Source organism: Marmota flaviventris, chromosome 14, assembly GCF_047511675.1.
Source record: "Marmota flaviventris isolate mMarFla1 chromosome 14, mMarFla1.hap1, whole genome shotgun sequence".
Lineage (NCBI taxonomy): Eukaryota > Metazoa > Chordata > Mammalia > Rodentia > Sciuridae > Marmota > Marmota flaviventris.
The window spans coordinates 87,812,348-87,833,857 of NC_092511.1; the positions used below are offsets into that span (position 1 = coordinate 87,812,348).

General features: G+C 44.1%; 1 protein-coding gene across 5 annotated transcripts in view; it reads right to left on the reverse strand.

Moving 5' to 3' along the window:
* The window catches only part of Vwa3b (von Willebrand factor A domain containing 3B), a 191,529-nt gene that overhangs the window by 114,615 nt on the left and 55,404 nt on the right, over positions 1-21,510 (reverse strand). For all 5 annotated transcript variants that reach the window (XM_071601860.1, XM_071601861.1, XM_027950669.2 and 2 more), the window contains 2 exons: positions 19,853-19,978; positions 823-1,010 (listed from right to left, as the gene is read on the reverse strand). In XM_071601860.1, coding sequence (XP_071457961.1) covers positions 823-1,010; positions 19,853-19,978 — 314 coding nt within the window. The remainder of the gene's footprint in view (positions 1-822; positions 1,011-19,852; positions 19,979-21,510) is intronic.

Here is a 21,510-nt window from a genome sequence, read left to right on the forward strand (position 1 = left end):
GCACCTTTGAGAGAGTGAAAAGACAAGAACCACCGAAATGCCTGCTTTGGAGTACCCACCAGCAGTTGCTTCTTTCCATTCAATGTGGGAGACTGCAAGTCCTCTCTTTTGACATAATGTTGAATAATTCAGACTCTAATGCCTGAATTTCTACAGGCCCAGCCAATGGCTCATCCATAATTCACGTGTCTAGTGTTCTGGTTTGGAAATGGTTTGAGTGTGTCCCCCAAGGGTCTGTGTGCTGGAAGCTTGGTCCCTAGTGTGGCAGTGTTGAGAGGCAGTGGAACCTTTAAGGAGGGGCTCTATTGGAAGGTCATGGGGGCACTGGCTCTGAAGGGGATTAATGCTGGTCTTACAGAGTGACTTAGCGTTCTCGTTGGCCGCCTGTTGTAAAGTGAAGAACCTGGCCCCCTTCTACATATGTCCATTTCCCTTTCCACTTCTCTGCCATGTTGGAATGCAGCCAAGGGACCCTCCCCGGAAGCCAAGAAGAAGAGGCTGCCTGATATTGGGCTTGTAGCCTCCAAAACTGTGACCTAAATAAACCTCTTTTCTTTATAAAGTACCCAGCATCAGGTATTCTGTTACATCAACACAAAACAGACTAAGACTACCAGAAACCATTCCCAGACTAGATCTCTGCCTCACGGGTACCACTTAGAGAAGAATAAGGCAGGAAGCAGAAAGAACCTCTTTCTTCGTGGAAACATAAGTGGATTTCTCTCCTGGCTGCCTTTCAATGTGGTCCTGCCCTGGGCTTCTGATCTGCTAGGGTACCATGGGAATTCCACAGCCCCCCTTCCCCAAGTTCACTTCACCTACCGCACTGGTCTGCAGGGACTCGTTCTCCGGTTTGGCTTTTATCTCAATGACTCCATCAGCATGGCGGAAGGAGCAGTCAGCAAGGACATCGTAAAATGACAGCTTCTGGGCCTTCAGACCATATTTCTGTAGCCACTTCTTGGAGTCCCAGGTGTCTTCTGGATTCGACTCACTCTCCACACCTGACTCTGTTTTTGGAATCACAGTTCATGAGCCATTCATTCCACACAGACCCTTCATGTCACACCCTCAGCTTCCTGCGCACCAGGCTGGGACGTGCCTTTGTTAGCCACGCTTCATTTCGGATAAGCAGCTGTCCAAAGCAGGACTGGCAGAGGATTAGTACCCAAGACTAGACAGCAGAAACCTAAGACCTCTCATCTCATTTCCTCCTCTACTGAAGTCGATTGGCCTTGTGCCTGGATGGAGCTGCATGATAGACAAGGGCCTTGTGTCAGGAGAGCGTTACACTTGGGGTCAGAGGCTATGGGTTCAAGTCCTGGCTTTCTTACCTACTAGCTTGGGCTACTTGCTCAAATTTAAATGGGACACCCCACTTGACCTTTTGAACTTTGGCTTCACCTGCAGATGGAAGTTAGTATCTGCTAGGCATTTCTGAGTATGTTGCAGTAATTCAATAAGAAAAGTCACCTGATATTTTATTTTATTTTATAATGAGGGGGAAAGAGAAGTAGGGATACACAGCCTACAGAGAGGTGAAGTCTATCAACATGCTGCAGCTGGCAGGCTGCTTCCCATGAAGTCCACTGCCTTGGGGGGAATTTGTCCCTACTAAGAACATGGTCCTCAGCTCTGCTATCTCAGAAGCCTCATAGGTGAGCCCTGATGCCTGGAGCTATAGATAGGACGACTTTCCTTAGGCTCACGGATCACCAAAAACCCAGAATTTGTCAATTACCCAAATATTTCCAACTCCAGGCACAGTCCCTTTGTGTATTCCAGAAGCTATCTGTACAGTTGTTCCCTCGGCATATGCAGGGGATTGGTACCAGGATACCAAAGTCTGTAGATGCACAAGTCTGTCATACAAAATGTTGCGTATTTGCATAGAACCTGGGCACATCCTCCCTTGTCCTTTAAGTCATCCCTGCGTGGCTTATCATAACTAATACAATATCAGAGCTGGGTGAATGGTTGTCAGGCTATCTTGTTCAGGGAATAATGACAAGGGAACTATCTGCACATGTTCAGCATAGACACAGTTTTTCATTTTTTTCCAAATATTTTTGGTCCGTTGTTGGTTGAATTCGCAGAGGAAGAACTTGAGGATACAAAGCACTGACTGCAATTAAATAGTTGCGCTGTTAGGGAAATAAAATACTACCCACACGTACTCTTTGCTGGACATAAGGGGTTACATCATTAGCAGGAGATTCAAAGAAATAAAACACTTTAAAGGCAATTATCCCTCAATAATTGGAGGTGCTCATGAACACTGCATCCGAGCCAGGTCCTCACATTTTAATAGAATGCCTTTGAAAGATTTCACTCTGAAGTCTGTTGGAGTTGGAACTTGTCAAAGAAGCTTATTTGGGCTTTTGAACTTTATACCAAACTAGCATCAAAAGCCCCATTGAGCAGCACCCTGAACACTCCTGGTGTCCTTCCACCCCAGGGCCATCTCTCCCTTCCTTCTCAGGGAGCGCAGTCTGGCCTTCCCGGGATGCCCTCCAAACCTCTCCTCAGCCCCAGGACGCAGCCCAAGAGAGGAAGGAGCCCCTCCATGGCTCTCCTCTCTCAATAATTGTTAATGACATTGCCAGTCTCTGGTCTCCTCTTGAGACAGGGGCAAGGACAGGTGGCTTCAAAGAAAAAGAAATGCGTAGATAGCACTCCCATGGCCTCCTGGTTGCTAACAGCCTCCAGGGGAGGGAAGGACCATATTTTACAACGCAAGCCAGCACCTCCTGGTTGGCGCTCTTCTGGCCTTTTGGTCACCCAGTAGGCAGGGTGGGAGGAAGGTACAGGAGAAGAAAGGAAACCTGAATTCTATAAAAGGGGCACGACACCCCGACTCCTCGGGCACCAACTCTCTGGAGGATCCCCCCTCCCATCCAGTCCTGATTTGTAAGACCCGGGTTTCACTCTTTCTTCTCTGGTAGCAGAGACAGATTCCTTTCCTCCTCCCCTCTTTCCTGATCGATAGATGTGGTAGGAAATAAAATTCTCATTCAGTTGTTTCTATAGCAACACATGCCTCCCCTGTTTTGGGTTGTCTTCTTTTTAAAAGATGAGAGAGCCCTTCAAGCCTGAATTCAAGTTTACCGTGAAAAGAACTTCCTAAAAACACATCCAAACCAATCCTTGCAAGGGTTTTTAAGGAGCCAAAGACTCATTTTGAACTCCTTGATTTCCTGGGGACCAGCTGGTGCAGGCCCTTGAGGGAAGGATTCAGAGTCCCAATTAGCCACCCCAAGAAGGGGTTCAGGTGAAGACCCCCAACAAGGAGAGAATGGGCCACTAATCAATCACAAACGAAGAACCCAGATGCTCCCAGCCCAGGTCAGGAGGAAAGAAGTGAGAGAAATCTCCTCTTTTCAGGGCTAATTATACCAATTAGTGGCCGAGCCTCACTTTCCCCAGGAAGGGAGGGGCAGGGTGTCAGCTGGTCATTAGCGTCACTTACTAAGGGGGCCTTTCCATTCCCCTGCAGTTTTCTTAATTAAAAGTGTTACATGGATTCTCCCCCACGGAGCCCTGTCTCACAGCAGAGGCAGTGAGGGCTCTCCTCTCCCACTTGACAGATTGCTTGAGATTTCCTTGCAGTGACGGGCAAGGGGAGCAGATGGCAGAGCATGTCACACCACAGCACTCGCTGGTCCCTCCATCCTACTTCCCCCAGCCTCTCTTCCCCTCCCCTCCCCTCCCCTCTCCCCCTACCCCTCCCCTCTCCCCCTCTCTCCCCCTCCCTCTCCTCCTCCCTCCCCCTCACTCTCCCCCTCCTTCTCCCCCTCTCTCTCACCCTCACTCTCCCCCTTACTCTCCCCCACCACTCTCCCTCTCCCTCTCCCTCTCCCTGGTCCATCCTTCATTCACCTACAGCAAGGCCCAGCTCCCTGGGGGCCTACAGGTATGGAGGGCTTACTACCCCATGACTGCCCACCCCCATCCTTCCCCGTAGAGAGCTACTTGTCTGGCCCCTCATTCCGACACACAAGGTCCAGGGCCTTTCAAGGACACTATCACCAGATGAATAGACTAGAGCTCCAGACTGGAGAGCAGCCTCAGTCACTGCCGGGGGGCAACACCAGGATCCACCAACACCACTTCCCACACATGCCAGCGGCTGCTACTTGAATCGAATGTATGAAATATGATATGTCAAGAGTTTTGTAATGTTTTGAATAACCAATAAAAAAAAAGAAAGAAAGAAGGTGCATTACGCAGAAAGTTTGAGGAACTTGAAAATCAAGTTTTAAGGGTTTCTTGGTCACAGATCTTTTCTAAACCTTTTTTTTTTTTTTTTTCTGGGAATGGGCAAGGAGGCTCCACCCAAGCAAGGTTCCCAAATGCGCTTCTATTTTATAGACCACATCAGGGGACACAGTGTCCAACACCCCTACCAATCACAGGTGCCACGAGACACTGACCAAACCATTGGCCACCATGACAGGAAGGCACAGGAAGATGATGCTGTAAGAAAGCTGAGAAAGAAGGTGGAAGGAAGCAAAGGAGGAGAGAAGGAAAACAGGATTGAGGGCCGCTGGGAGGTGGGGAGAAAGACGGTTCTCTCAGGAAACTGTAGCCGGGTCCCACCTGCTGGTAAGATGGGTATGGTTTCTGCTGTGAGCCAGCTCGACAGACAGCAGCTGCAGGGACAAGTGTCCTCTGAAGGTGAGAGGAAGCCCAGCCCGGTCAGAAGCCCAGGGGACAGGTGGTGACAGCAGGGCACAAGAGAGCAGCCAGTCCCTGAGCCATACTTATTGCCTGATATTTTCTGTGACTCTGCACTTGCTAAAAACCATGTGCTGGGCATACATGCTGGACTGCACAGGATCTCAGAAAAGGGGGACAGAGGAGATGGAAGAAGAGAACTGTGTCACTCAGTTTTGCATCACTGTGACCAAAATACCCAACAAGAACAACTTAGAGGAGGAAAGTTGTTCAGTAATGGCTCACGGTTTCAGAGGATTCAGTCCATGGCCAGCCAACACCATTGAGCACAGAATCATGGCAGAAGGGCATGGTAGAGGAGAGCTGCTCAACTCATGGCAGCCAAGAAGGAGAGGGACACAGAGAAGGAGAGATATCCAGGGACCAAGTATAGTCTGAGGCCTTGCGCCCAGCTACGTACTTCCTCCAACTCTACTTCCCCTTCCAGCAGCCCTTTCAACTGTCAATGGATTAATCCAGCAAATAGATTAAGCCACTGATGAGGTCAGAGCCATACTCATTGCCTAAAAGTCCCACTTCTGAACCTGACTGTATCGGGGATCATGCTTCCAATGCACGAGCTTTAGGGGACTTTCCACAGCTGTAACACAGCCATATTCTACAAAACTAATTAATTCACTGAGGAGACTCTGGTAAAATTTTGGGGGCGCCTCTGGGTCTGTACACGTGAGGACCAAGGCCAAACAGGAAGCAGCGATGGGGCTGAAACCACATGTCCACCATGTAACCACCTCCAAATGGGCAGTTCTAGAGTCTGCTGAGCCGACTGTCCTAGAACCTTGGGAAGCCTACCAGAGCATGTAGCTGTGACAGTCACGAGAATGAGGAAGGATGGTGATAAATTCTAGCTCTTTCTCCCCTGGAATATTGTAAAACCATTTTTCCTTCCTCCTCATAAAATCCAAGAAAAATCTGTTGTAAAGAGAGCTCCATAGTTTCCCCCATTTGTTGATAAACCAGTGGAAAAATGAGTCCATAAGTGTCCATAATTCCTGTGATCATTGGGGTGGGAGCATGAGGAAAAGGAAATAAAAAACATAGAGGCAAAAAAAAAAAAAAAAAAAAAAGCAAATGTCAAAATAGAGAACATAAAGTACCAGGAATGGAAAGACCTGGGAGAGGAGCTAAGACCCATCCAAAGACTCAAAGTCTACAGCACAGGCCGACGGCTGCTGAGCAATGAAGAGCAATAGTCAGCATGGCATCCAACCCCCGTGAAGACTGAGAAGAAACCACTAACGGAGTGCAGAAGAATTTAAAAAGCCACAGTTTAATGGACGTTTGAAATAAATTGAAAGTATTTGTACCTTAAGCCACTACTCCTTTAAAAATAGCCAGAACATGGCAAGATAAGCAAATTCCAGATGTCTGGTACAATGTGGACACATTGAGATTAAGAAGTGAAAAAAAAAGATTAATGGCACTTGGGAAATTTAAACTGAGTGTCCTGAAATTCACAGGTCAGCAGAGAGGATTGGTTGTTGGTCTTTTTATTGTTGAGTTGTAAGAGTTCTCTACCTGTCTTGGATCTAGAGTCCTATTATACATACAATTTACAAATAGTTCCGTTATGTGTGTTGTCCTTTCTCTTTCTTGACAGTGTCCACTGAAGTCTAAAACTTTGTAAATCTTTTTGGGTCCAATTTGCCTATTTGTTTCTTTGCTTGCCAGTGATTTAGCTGTCATAACAAGGAATCACCGCCTAACCTAACACCATAAACTGCACCTAGGTTTTCTTCTACAAGTTTTATAGTTTTTCTACTGAGGTCTTTGATCTACCTTGAGTTAAATCTTTGTATATGGTAGGAGTCGGAGTCCAAGCACATTTTGGGGGTGTGAATATCCAACTGTCCCAGCACCATTTATTGACAGATAATTCTTTCCCCATTGAAACATCTTGGCACCCTTGTCAAAAATCAATCGACAATAAATGTGTGGATTTACTTCTGTAATCTCAATCTTATTTCATTAATCTACATCTATATTTATGCCAGTAATTCACTGTCTTCACTATTGTATCTTTGTAGTACATTTGTCCTCCAACTTTGGTTTGGTTTTTTTTTCCCCCAAGATTATTTTTGGCTATTATGTGTCCCTTGCATTTCTATATGAATTTAGGAACAGCTTGTCAATTTCTGTGCATGGTCTTCTAGATCCCATGTCAGAGCTCTTCTGATAGAACTCAGCCCCAGCTTCTCTCCTGACGCTTTTAGTCTAGCGTATGGTTTATTTTAACTGTTGTCCACGGCCTCAGGCAGCCACAAAGCTAATCAATTACCTCTCATTGTTTTTGACAATTTCCCCCAGGCTTTTCCCACTGGGCAAGCTCTGAGTCAGGTCAAATAAAGATGGTTTGCAAATGGCATCTTCCTAATAATGAGCATACAGGTCAAATAATGAGAATTTCCTAAGAATAAGACCCAGAAGGAACTCCAGCCCCATGTTGCCCCCCTCTGATGGCTGCTGGGCTGCTGATTCTCACTAGGATCACAGATGTTTATCTTCGAATTTAGTGAAGTGCTAGAAAGGGGGAGTATAAATAGGGAAAATTAAAATGCCATAAGCTTACTGTCATTACTGAGATTCAGTCACTTTTCTTGGCAAAACACTCCCCAGATTACTGCATACCTTCAGTTAGTTTCCAGATTAATTTCCAAATTAACAATGTCCTCATTGCTTTTATGGAGGAGAGAATTCTCAGATATCTTTAACTGCTATTTCCACCTACACATTTTTTAGTGTTTTCATAATTAAAAGACTCAAAAATACTGAATATAACTACTTATTGGATTTGTTATCCTTTTCTATAATCACTTTTTAACATGATTTTAACTTTGGCATTACATCATGCCTGGCATCATTGCATCCCAATATCTTTGCTAAACTAAATACGTCAAATCAATAATATTCTAAGTGGCCAGCTCTCCTATGTTGGGGAAAAAAAATTGAGTCTTAATTCTGAGTTGTGGAAGCATTATAGGCTATTCTAATGCAGATATTTTTCTGTGTTTATTTTTAGTCGGGGAGATACAGACTTCATTACCCATGCATGTTTGAGTCAATATCATCTTGATCCTGTCTCACACTCTCACTTCTTGCTTTATTAATCAGCCGTGTCAATATTCACTGGACTATGAAGGGGGTTTCGAGGTATAAAGCCATGCTGGAGGAAAATGTGAATTCTGGGAGACACTATTATTGTATTGAAGTGTGAGCACTGTGACCCGTGTGTAAGATGCTTCTGGTTGTATAAGAAACCAGCTGTGTCCAGATCTCATTCTGCCCAGATCTCCTCTGCAGTCCTGTTTCAGCAAAGGGAGGAGACATCTTGGGAAGGCAGCCATGTACAAGTGCTCTCAAGCAGTCTGTTCTGCTCTCATATTTTGCTTTCAAGTCATTGTGTTGATGGGAGAGTCTTTGTCTAATGACCTGGTTGGGCATCCACTACTGGTATGGAATTGAAAACTCAAATGGTACATTCTTTTCTATGCATATCAGAATGAAAAAAAAAATCTTGGGGTCAAAGATCAGAAACATGAGATCATCACTTGATGTGCCCTGTTCACCTTTATACCATGCATGTTCACTTCAGCCCGGTGGTACGTTACTCGGGCATCTGAATTTCAGGCTAGCATGTTCCTTGCCTCCCTTACTTCTCCGCTGGGTCTCTGAAGGATGCTCCGGTCTCAGTAGGTCCAAACCAACTTCATCCTCTTCCCCTTAGCTTGGCCCTCCTCCAGCTATTTCTCTGCTGGGTGGATGGCACCAAGGAACTTACTTTTGACTCCTCCATCTCCTTCACTCCGGAGTCTTGCCAGTTCAACGACCCTCACATCTGTCCGTCGATCATCTTCTTCACATTCTATCCCTCATCCTAGGATGTCATCATGTCTCATCTACATTACATCTAACTCTCTTCCCCAATCCTTATTTGCCTCCTTCTCTCCAGTGTGTCTTCCACCCAGTAGCCCAAATGATTTTTTAGAATACGAATCTGATCTTATTTCCCTGCTTAGAATCCTCTAGGGGCTGACGATTGGTATTAGCTCCAGGGACTCTACAACTTGAATGATCTGGTCCCTGCCTTCCTGTCCAGACCCATCACAAGCTCTGAGCTCCAGCCACATTGATCTTCTCCAGCTCCTCTACAGCAGCACGTGTCTTCCAGCCTCGGCCATGGCCTATGCCCTCCCTCTGCCAGGGATATACTAGCCCTCACTCCCATCCTTCGTCTCATTTACTTACTTCCTCAACCCCCAGGTATCACCTCCAAAGTCCTTTTCCCCAGGGAAGCTTCCCTTGGCCTCAGAGAATAGCTCTGGAGCCCCCACTTCTCCTCAATCAAAATTGGTAATTATACTTCTGGTGTTCATCTAATTTTCAGCTCACTGAGCAAGCAATGATCCTCACAGGTCTTGCTCTATGAGGACCTATTCCATGTCTGTTTAACTCACCACTGTGTTCATCATCAAGCACAGAGCTACATATAGTAAGCACTCAACAAAACATCATACGGATAAACCTTTTCTTAAATTATCATTACATTCTTTTTTTTTTTTTTTCTTGTACCAGGGATTGAACTCAGGGGCACTCAGCCACTGAGCCTTTGCCAGCACATTTTTGCAGGTATTTTCACAACAGTCCCATGGCACTAACATTCATCCACAGTCTGCAAATAAGGAAACTGAGGCACAGTAATAATGTAACAGGGGTTCACCTGATGCTTTGACTATATCCCTTGTGGCTTTGAAACTTACACATTTTTTTTCTTTTTCTCAATCTTCTTTTCCCTAAACTTCTCCCCCTGATCTTCTCCTTCTGATTTCTCCTCCCTAATCTCTTTCTCTGAATCGCTTCTATAAAAGCCCTCTGTTCCTGCGGTTGGGCAGAATCACAGCGTTTGGGACAGGAGTCCCCTGTGTTTCTCCTTTGTTAGCAAAGCAATAAACCTTCTTTTTCCTTTAGCTCAATTAATGGATTGGTGTCAGGGTCAAGGACCGAGCTTTCTGCAACAATAAGTGTCTTTCCCAGCATCACACAGCAGGATGGGCAAAGTGAGGTTGAATATTTCCCTAACTCTAAATCTGTGTCTAACTCTAAGTCCCTAACTCTAAATCTCCCTAACTCTAAATCTGTAAAGCCCTGCCATCCAGGGCTACGCCCCATCCAAAAAAAATCTCAGTGGCTATTTAATACAATGTCAATGAAAATGAGCTTCATCCATGTGCTAAAAAAAAAAAAAATGTGCTCAAAGCTTGTATGAAGCTGCTGTTGGGACTGCCCACGGAGCTTGAATAAGCCTCTAAGCACTTCCTGCTCTTTTTACATTAAGTCTGATATTTTGATACTAAGTATTCTGAGTCAAATCTCAAGTTTCGGGTGGAAGTCTCTGTTCCTGATTAAAGCGTGACTACACACTATGATTCAGCTAATTAGCTCTGGTGGGTCACAAAATGGCTGTGAAGGTTATTCCCAATGAGGAGCCCATGAAATATCTTGAGCTGCAGCATCGGTCCCAGAAGGATACAGCTTCCCTGGCTGTGGACAAATGCTTTAATATGTTGTGAAAAAAGCCACCTTCCTGTTTGAGAATCGTGCCTAGACCACACACACAGATGCAAACTTACACAGATGTCTCTGAGCAGCTCAGCACCTCAGGAGTAAGCCGTATCCTCCTCTCTTCCTTTATCAGTAAGCTGCATTAAGGTGGCATCAACGTAAAATGACCCATACACGTGTACAATGTACAAACTGCTAAGGTTTAACATATGTATGGTTGGTTTATGTTTATCATCTTGTTATCTGTTTTCTATTGGCCCTATTTGCTTTTTTTCTTTCTTTTCTTTTTCTTTTTCTTTTCTTTCTTTTTTTTTTTTTTTTGACAACCTTTGCATTGAATACTTTAAATTCCATTTATCTCATTTGTTGTATTTGTGGTCTTAGTGGTTGTTTGGGTTAACAGAGTATATCTTCAGCTGGGTGCGATGGTGCACACCTGTAATCCCAATGACTCAGGAGGCTGAGGCAGGAGAATCACTGGTTGAAGTCCAGCCTTAGCAATTTAGGGAGACTCTGTCTCAAAATTAAAAAGGGCTGGGGGTGTGGCTCAATGGTAACAGGCCCTGCATTCAATCCCCGGTACCAAAAAAATATATAGTGTACACTTTCAAATTATCCTGGTCTAACATCAGGAAATTTATCACTCCATGTATAATACATGCTAATGATGAATTCTTTCAGATTTTGTATGTCTGAAAATGTCATTATTCTGCCTTTATTTTGGAAAGGTATTTTTCCATGAATACAGAATTATGAGTGGAATGTTGAGGTTCTCTTCTTTGAAAGAGAAGGTGCCGCTCCCACCATCCCTTTGTTTGAATGAAAAATCTGCTGTCACCCTTTCTTTGCTCTTTGTATATAACATCTCCCCCCGACACACACTACACACCTCTGGTCACCTTTCAGGCTTTCTTTTAAGAAAATCAACCAATTTCACTATTGGTTTTAAGCAAATTAATTAAGATGCCCCTCATTTTCTCGTGTTCTCTATTCATGGAATTTCTTGGATCTCTGGGTTTGTAGTTTTGATCACGTTTGGAAATTTTTCAACACTTATTTCTTTTAAGTATTTTTCTGTTCCCCTCTCCTCCACCTCCTCTCCCCAGTAATCCCATGGACTGTGTTGTTGGGGACCGCAAATCAAGTCAAGATGGTGCCTGGCAGTTTGCCAGGAGGAGTGGTTTGTGGGGCAACGCCACCGAGCCATTAAGATTGTGGGGATTCCTTATTGGCTGACTACTGTATCTATATGACGCTAACTGAGACAAGCTGTGTGTAATCAGTAAGGTATATATACCTCTGCTGTTCTGCAATAAAGCGGCTCCCACTACCTAGGGTGCCCGCTACCTTGAGTTCCCGCTCAGTTCCCGCTGAGTTTCTCTGTAATAAAGCAGTTCCCGCTTCAACCTTCAAGTTGCTTGTCACCTCCAGGTTATTTGGCCCAGCCGGACTGTGGCACTGTATATTTAGGCTCATGAGTTGTCCCACGACTCCCCAAGGCTCTTTTATTTCTTTGTATTTTTTACATTCTTTTTTCCCCATGTGTGTGTCATTTTTGATAGTTTCTATCACTGTCTTCAAGTTCACTAATCTCTTTTGCCTGCCACGTCTAATCTACCATTGATCCCATTTGGTATTTTGCATTTATTTCCTTCTTTGAAATTTTCATCTCTAACAGTTTAATATATATCACTTTTATATCTTCTTTGTCTTTTCTTAACTTTGGGACACATAATAATTTTGCATACCCTTCCAGTGAATTCTAATGTATGAGTTCTCCATTTTTAAAATAATGTGGTTTGTTGTTGTTTTTGTACCAGGGATTGAACTCAGAGGCACTCAACCACTGAGCCACATCCCAGCCCTATTTTGTATTTTATTTAGAGACGGGACCTCACTGAGTTGCTAAGGGCCTCACTTTTGCTGAGGCTGGTTTTGAACTAGTGATTCTCCTGCCTCAGTCAAAAAAATTCATCTCCCACATTCATCATCCCCATGATGAAAGCCCTCAAAAGTCTTTCTTCCAGCTCCCTGCAATGTATGGCCCATGGCTGCCGACTATGATCTGGTACAACAGCACACCGGAACTTCTTGCAGCCAACTAACTGAAACTTTGTACCCACCAATGATCCGTCCCCACCCCTTTTCCCTGTCCAATCTTGATGACCTCAGCTTTTTAGATTTCCCATGAGGGAGAACATGTGATGCTTGTCTTTCTGTGCCTGGCTTCTTTCACTTAACATCGCCATCTCCAGTTCCATCCATGTGGCCACAAGGATAGGATCCCATTCTTTTTAAGGTTGAATAGTATTCCATTAGGTCTAAGTAGCACATTTTCTTCATGCATTCATCCCTTGAAAGACACCTGGGTTGTTTCCATTGCATGGCTCTTGTGAATAGTGCTGCAATAAATATGGAGGTGCGAGTGTGCCTTTGACTGGCTTTTCATTTCTGGTGGCTACCTACCCAGTGGTGGGATTGTTGGATCATATCCTCACCCTATTCTTAATTTGGGGGGGACCTCCACCCTGGTTCCACAATGAATGTGCTGATGTATCTCCCCACCAGCAGTGTCCAGGGTTTCCTTTACTCCATGTTCTCCCGGGCACTTTTTACCTTTCCCCTTTTGTAACAGTCGTTCTTGCTCAGGTGAGATGACAGCTCAGTGAGGTGTTGACTGGCATTTCCCTGGTGATTAGGGATGTTGAGCACTTTTTCACACACCTGTTTTCCATCTGTGTGTCGTATTCTGAGAAATATGAATTAGATCTATTGCCCATTTTTTAACTGGGCTGTTTTATTTTATTTTGGCTGTTGAGATCTTAGATTTCCTTGGATACTCTGGCTATCAAGCCCTTGTCAGACGTACAGTTTTCAAACATGTCCCATTCAGTAGGCTGTCTCTGCCCCCGGTTGATTGTTTTCTTTCCTGTGCAGAAACTTTTTAATTTGTTCTAATCCCACTTGTCCATTTTTGCTTTGGTTTCCTGTCCTTTTGGAGAATTGTCCAAAATATCATTTGCCCATCCCAGTGTCCAGAAGCAACTCCCCTGGGTTTTCTTCTAGCAGTTTCACAGTTTCAGGTCTTATATTAAAGTGATAAATAGAGGGCTGGTTGGTTTCACTCCTCTGAAGCTGGATATCTCATTTTCCAGGCACCATTCATTTGAAAGAATTACCTTTCTCCAGGGTGTGTTATGAGCATCTTGGTGGAAAACCAATTGGCTGGTGATGGTTTTGCTTCTGGGCTCTCTCTTCTCTTCCATTCATCTATTTTATGCCAGTGGCCATGCTGTTCTGATTACAACAGCTTTGTAGCATGTTTTGAAGTCAGGTAGTGTAATGGCTCCTGCTTTGTTTGTTTTGCTCCAGATGGCTTTGGCTATTGCAGGCTTTCTTTCTGATTCCTTATAAATTGCTTTTTTTCTAGTTCTGTGAAAAATGTCATTGATGCATTAGAGGGATTGCGTTGAATCTGTAAATCGCTTTGGGTAGGACGGACATTTTAACAGTACTGATTCTTCCAATCCATGAACATAAGCTATCTTTCCATTTTTTGTATCCTCTTCAAATTCTTTCATCCATGTTTTATAACTTTCATGGTTAAGATCTTTCACCTCTTTCCTTAAATTTATTAAAAAATAAACTATTGTAAGTGGGATTGCCTTCTTGATTTCTATTTCAGATAGTTCACTATTGGCATATAGCAACTCTACTGATTTTTGTAGGTTGAATTTTGTATCCTGCAATTTTGCTGAATTCATCTATTAGTTCTAATGTTGTTATAGTGGAGGTTTTAAATTTTCTATATATATAAGATGATGTCACCTTCAAACAGTGACAATTTGACTTCTTTTCCAAATCGGATGCCTTTTCTCTCTCCCTGACCCCTTTCTTTCCTTTCTCTTGCTTGACTGTTCCGGTTGGGACTTCAAGGAACTATTTTGACTAAAAGTGGTGAAAGTGGTCAACCATATCTTGTCACAGATTTTAGAAAGTTTTCTACTTTTCCTTATTCAGTATAATGTTGATTACTGGCTTTTTAATTTTTTTTTATTGTATTTATGATGCTGGGGATGGAACCCAGAGTCTCACTCATGCTAAGCAAGCATTTTGTCACTGACCTATAGCCCCAGCCCCCATGAATGGCCTTTATTATATTGAGTTATCTTCCTTTTATACCTAATATGCTCAGAGTTTTATCATGAAGGAGGTTGACTTTTATCAAATGCCTTTTCTACATCTGTTGAAATAACCAGATGACTGTCCTTCATTCTACTTGTGTGGTGCACCATGTTTATTGATTTGCTTATGTTGAAACATCCTTGCATCCCTGGGATGCATCCACTTGATCATGGCAAGGAATCTTTTTAATGTGCTATTCAATTTGGTTTGCTTGTATTTTGTTGGACATTTTTGCATCCATGTATATCAAGGTCATTGGCCTTTTCTTTTGGCCTCACAGATGGTATTTGGGAAAGCTCCTTCCTCTTCTTCTTTCTGAATAACTTAAGGAGAATTGATGTCAGTTCTTTCAATGTTTGGTAGAATCTGGCAGTGAAGCTGTCTGATTTTCTTTGAGGGCAAACTTTTCATTATGGATTCAATCTTTTGCTTGCTTTCGTCTTTTCAGGTTTCTATTTCTTCATGACTCTGTCTTGGTAATGTTGCATGTCTAGGAATTTGTCCATTTCTTCTAGGTTATCAAATTTGTTGGTATATTCTTGCTCATAATAATCTCTCATGATCTTTTGTACCTCTGTGGTATCAGTGATAATGTCTCCCTATCATCTCTGCTTTATTTGAGTCTTTTCTCTCCTTTTCTTCATTTATAGAGCTTGTCCATTTTCAAAGAACCAGCGCCATTGCATTGTTCTTTTGTATTTTTTTGTCTCCATTTCATTTATTGCTGCTCTAACCCTTTATTATTTCTTTCCTTCTGCTAATTTTGAGTTTGATTTGTTCTTGTTTTTCTAGTTCCTGGAGATTCAGGATTAGGAGTTTATTTTAGTCTCCTTTTTTTCCATGAAGGCATTGATTGATATAAACTTCCCTCTTACGTTTTGTATCACATAGGATTGGGTATGTTGGGTCTCCTTTTTCATTTATTTCAAGAAATTTTTAAACCTCCTCCTTGATTTTTTTCCTTGGTTCCCTGATTGTTCAAAAATAAGTTGTTTAATTTCCATGGACTTGTGGAGTTTTTAAAGTTTCTTTTGTTACTGATTTCTAGCGTTACTGCATTGTGGTCAGAAAACACACTTGATATGATTTCAACTTTTTAAAATTTATTGAGACTTGTTCTGCAGTCTAGAACATGGTCTGTCCTGGAGAACATTCCATGTGCTGATGAGAAATGCGTCTTTCACAGCTGTTGGACAGAATGTTGTGTAGACATCAATTCATTCCATCTGGTTTAGGGTTCAAGTTAACTCTGCTGTTGCTTTTTTGATTATCAGCTCTGATGTCCTGTTCACTACTGAAAGTGGAGCATCAATGTCCTAAATTATTATTATACTGGAGTCAGCATCTTTCTTTAGATCTGTCGATATTCACCTTAGGTATTGTGTGCATATATATGTAGAATTGCTATTTCCTCTTACAAAATTGATACTTTCAGCATTATTATTAGATGACTTTATCTTTTTATTGCTTTTGATTTTATTTGATGTGAGTATGGCTACTCCTTCTTTCTTTTGAATTCCATTTGCATGGAATATTTCATTCCATCCCCCTTTGCTTTCAATCTATGTGTGTCCTAGGGAGCAAAGTTGAGTTTCTTGTAAGTAAAATATAGTTGGATCTTTCTTTATAATCCATTCAGAATCTCTACATCTTTAAATTGGAGAGTTTCTTTCATTTAAATTTAAGGTCATATTGTAGGGAAAGTCTCACTATAGCTATTATAAAACTTGTTTTCTAGTTTTTTTTAATACTTTCTTTCTTCCTCCCTCTTCTTTGTGGTTAAGTGATTTGCTCCGGTAGTGTGTTTTGATTCCTTATTTATTTTTTTTTATGTTTCTATTATAGATTTTATTTTGTGGTTATCATCAAATGTGCAAAAAACACTTTTGATTCTAACAATCTATTTGAAATGATAGCAACTTCACATGATTGTAAAGATAGGAATAGAAACAAACAAAAGAACAAAGGAAAATATATGGTATGGTGTGGACGAGCTTCTGCCAAAGGCCCATGTAGTAAAGGTTTGGTTCCTAGCCCAAGGCACTGCTGGGAGGTGGTGGGACCTTCACAAGGTTGGCCTATTTGGAAGTCTTCTGACCCTGTAGGGGTGGGGGTCCTTGATAGGGAAAATGGGACCCTGTCCCCTGATTTCTCTCTCTACTTTACAGCTGCCATGAACAGAGCAGCCTCCTCAGTCGAGGCTCCTAACATGATGTGCTTCCTTACCACAGACCCCAAACCAGCAGGGCCAACCCCATAAGCTGGTACCTCCAAAACTCTGAGTTAGAATAAACTTCTCCCCCTTTTGAGTATCTCAGGTACTGGTTACAGCAGTGCAAAGGTAACTAACACAATATACAAGAAAACGCTACACTGGCATCCATTTCTCCCCACATTCTGAGTTTTTGATGATGTTCCATTTCACATTTTGAAGTGGTACCAGCCCACTCCCAGCAAGAGGCCCAGAGACAAAACCCTGTGCTAGCTTGCATGTTCTGTTCCCCAGTTGTGTGGGGTCCTGCTCCCTTCTCTGCTGCCCAAGTTTGGAGGAGGTCTGGTGGAGACAGTCAGCCACCTGGCTGAACCCCCTTCCCAGTTCCAGTGGTCAGTCGCAGATCCTGGCTTGGGGGTAAGGGGCATGGGGCTCCGCCCAGCACTGGATTTTACCATGGTGGGTCTGGCACGGGGTTTCCGGTCTCAAGCCTGAGTCACTTCTCTTCCCTCCCCAAAGTGGGAGGCGTCTCTTTACATTGGACTATTTGGAGTTGGGAGTGGGGGACGCAGCAACTCTTTCCTCCCCGCCTTCTTCAACACATCTTCTTGTTTTGTTGTACCAAACTCAGGCCCTCTGGGCTTGTACCTGATTTATTTCACTCCTATGTAGGTTGTTTGGTGCATGAACATCTGCTCTGCGTGGTGTGTCTGTCAGGAGAGATCACTGGAGGGTCTGATTCAGATGCCACCTGTCCCACCTCTCAGTTTCAATTGGTTGATTTTTTTTCCTTATTAAAGGCCACATTTTTCTGCTTTTTTTATGCCTGGTAACCTTGGCTTGAATGCCAATTGTGAACTTTGCCTTGCTGGGTCCCAGATGGTCCTGTACTCCTATCTATCAATCTTGAACTCTGTTGTGAGCTGCAGTTATGTCACCTCGAAACAATTTCTTCTTTACGCTTTGCTTGGATGCTTTCTTAGGAGTGTCCAGCATGCTACTCAGTTGAAGTTTAATCATTCCCCATCACTGAGGCAAGACTCTCCAGCATGGTCTACCCATGGCCCCATACCTTATGCCAAGTTTTCAGGCTGATGACAACGAACACTATTAATGAGTCTGGATGAGCTCTAAGCCTTTTTCTTTCTATTTCTTTCCTAAAGCTCTTGACCCAGGATCAGAGCCGGGTCATGGACTAATTGAGACATTGCGTCAGTGACACTGAGCTGTGGGCAGGAACAGAAGGGGGCCAGACTCCCTACCTGCAGCCACCAGGGCCAAACTGAGGTCACAAAAGCTTGATGACTGTCCAACAGAGGACCTGTCCTGATGAGATCTTCCTATTAAAATTAAAACAGTACCTTCAAAGAAGTTCATGAAAACATCTGCTTGGAGCTATTCTGGCCTTTGGTTTTTGGGGGGTGTATATTTTAGATTGAAACAAAAGGACAATTGTAGGTCATTGTCCAATTCAGAGCTCCAGAGCTCTTCTGTATCCCTGAGAAGTAGCAGCTAAACTCTTCTGTTAACCCTTAGGCCTGACTACACTGAAATTAAATACTCCCTCCAACAGTCTGCTTGGGCTTCCATAAATAAAATGTCACAGGCTGGGTGGCTTAGGCAATGAGAATTTGTCTTCTCACAGTTTGGGGAGCTGAAAGTTCATGATGAAAGCATTGTTAGCTGGCTTTCTGTTGAATCCGTTCTTCCTGGCTGACTTTCCAGCCATGTCCCAGCATATCCCTTAATCTGTGTGCCTGTGGAGGGAGACAGCTCTCTGGTGGCTGTCCCTCTTCTTATGAAAATGCCAATGCTATCGGATTAGGGCCTCACCCTTGTGATCACCTTGAGCCTTCACTGACTCCCAAAGGCCCGATCTCCAAAATAGTCAGTTGGATCTGGGGCGTCAACATAAATGGGACGGGGCATGATTCAGTCCATAAAGCTCCCCATACAAGCACCTCAGCAGCAGAATCGCCATCGTCGCTGCCTGGCAGAGATGTTCACATGAGTCTGCTTCATTTTCTGTAGTCCAAATGACAGGGGACTCACTGTCTGGGTTCTTGGGTGTAGTGACCCTACAAGTGGGTCATTTGCTCCTCTAAACAAGCCTGCCCAGTTTCCTCCTTTGGAATCCTCACAGGGGTGGTCCTGGCAAAGCAATCGCACTGCAAATTGGTGCAGTGGCACATGCCCAGAGGCTCAGGAGGCTAAGGCCGGAGGATCGCTAGTTGGAAGCCAGCCTCCTCAATGGCAAGGTGTTAAGCAACTCAGTGAGACCCTGTCTCTAAATAAAATACAAAAAAAGAACTGGGGATGTGGCTCAGTGGTTCAGCACCCCTGGGTTCACTCCCCAGTATCAAAAAAAAAAAAAAAAAAAAAAAAAGTCCAGCTATGCAAATATGAGCACAGAAGTCCAGAGGTTGAGGCCTCATTGAAAAGAGGATGCAGAAGAGCCCAACTCAAGCTTGGCCTAGGGGAGACTCTGCCAAGAGGCATGTGCTCTTGGAGGTACCTTGAGGATGGAGGAGAACTCGATGATGGCTTCACTGCTTGCTAAGTTGCTGAGGCTGGCTTTGAATTCGCAATCCTCCTGCCTCAGCCTCCTGAGTCACTGGGATGACAGGCAGATGCCACCGCAGGTTTCCCCAGCTGGAGTCTGACCAGAATCCCCCACCCTTGATCTCTCACAGCCTCCTCCTGCCCATCCCTGGGGGATGTCGGATCACCAAGGCTTGCCTTCAGCAAGAATCCTGTTAGAGCAGTTGAGCCATGATCCTCCTTACCGCTGAGGCTTCCCCCTAGTCATTTTCCATCCAGTGAACACCCCCCACCCTGCTCTGTGGCTGTGAACCCTGACTTGTCCACACTGCAGATCGAGCCCAGTTCTACCCTGAGGCCTGTGACAGTACACACCTTGCATCAGTTCCAGGAACATCTGTTGTTACGGCTTTAACTGCTGTGCAGCTCTGGTTCTTTTTTAAATGCACGCACACACACACACACACACACACACACACACACTGCACACGCTGTCTTTCCAGCAGCTTCTCAAAGCTGAGCAAGGGACTTTCCTCATTAGGAGCATGGAAACAACCCCCAACCCCAACTGTTAACATTTACAACTCCATCACACTAGGTGACATAAATGGCACCCACCGCAGTCTGTCTGGGCCGTGCTGGACTTGGGGAGATCGACCAGCAGCCTCTGGACCTGGGCCAGGGTTCTGAAGGCCTCCTCCATCTCCTTCCAAATGAGAAACACGTCTTCTCTGACTCCAGCCCCTAGAAAGGGAAACACAGCGTGAGCGGCCACCTGAGACAGGCTTGGGAGCTCTCCTGTGGTCCTAGCAAGCCTGGCATGGTCCAATCAAGTTTCTAGAACATTCCTGAACATCCAATTCCATGTTGCCACTAAGCTGTCTCTGAGAATCAAAACTGAAATCCCCAAGGAAATGCTGTCACCTCCAGAAGGCACGGACACAGACTTTAGGATGCAATAAATTGTTGTAAGCTGAGTATTTGTAGCAGCCAAATAGTTTAAGATACATTATGGAAAGCATAAAAACAGTCCACAGCACCTCACAAGCCAGGTGTGGTGATGCACGCCCATAATCCCAGAGATGTAGAGGCTGAGACCGGAGGATTGCAAGTTTGAGGCCAGACCCAGCAACTTAGCAAGACCCTAAGAAACTTGGTTGAAGCCCTATTTCAAAATAGAAAAGAAAAAGGGGGATGTAGTTCAGGGGTAAGGCATTCCTGGGTTCAATCCCCAGCACTGAAAAAACAAAGCCAAGCACCTCATAAAGCCAGGGTCACCCTTGTGAGGGAGGGAGATTCAGGAAGAAGGACGCAGTGGTCTCTGATGCTTTCCAAACCTGACTGAGATTTTCTGCTTCTTTGAAACCAGCTTCACTAGTTTTCCCTCTACTCTAACATCATGGTGAGCCTTTGACCTCCTTTTTTGGACTTCTGCTCTCTGACTAACGGGTTAGTTTTCACTATGACACTTGTTTTTTAATGAAGTAGCTTAATCTAGAATTTGTATCTCTCAGTGAGTCAATCCCAGTTCATTGCACATGGGGCTGGGATGAGGTTCTTCCTTTCTCAAGGTCCAGACTAACAGATCAGTGGTTCCCAGAGATTGAGAGAGTACAGGGGCTGGGGACAGATGGGTGTGACAATAAAAGTGCAACATAAAAGCCGGGTGTGGTGGCTCATGCCTATAATTCCAGCAACTTGGAAGGCTGAGGCAGGAGGATTGCCAAGTTTGAGGCCAGCCTCAGCAACTCAGTGAGACCCTAGGCAATTCAGCAAGACCCTGTCTCAAAATAAGAAATAAAAAGGGTTGGGGATGTGACTCAGTGGTTAACACCCCTAGATTCAATATTCAGTATCAAAAAATTAAAATTAAAGTGCACCATGAGGGATCTGAATTGCATCAAAGTCAAGACACTGGTCTGATGATGGTCTCAACTTTTGCAAGATGTTATTAAGGGTGAGCAGGGACAAGGATACTTGGGTATCTCTATCATTTCTCTCTCTCTCTCTCTCTTTTACTTTTTATAATTGAATATGAATGTACAAGTATCTCAAAATTAAAATTAAAAAAAGATTTAAATCCATGGTCTTTCTACCATGCTGCTGCACCATCCCAGCTCATCCTCCCCATCCTCAGAGTCTCCTTGGGATTCAAGGTGGCCTCAGGATGCCAAGCACAGGTCCATGTTGGGGTCCAGAGGCAGAAGGGCCCACGACCACACCCCTGATGGAGTCAGGTCTCTTGGGCGCCTTCCCCTGGGCCCAGCAAGAGCTTC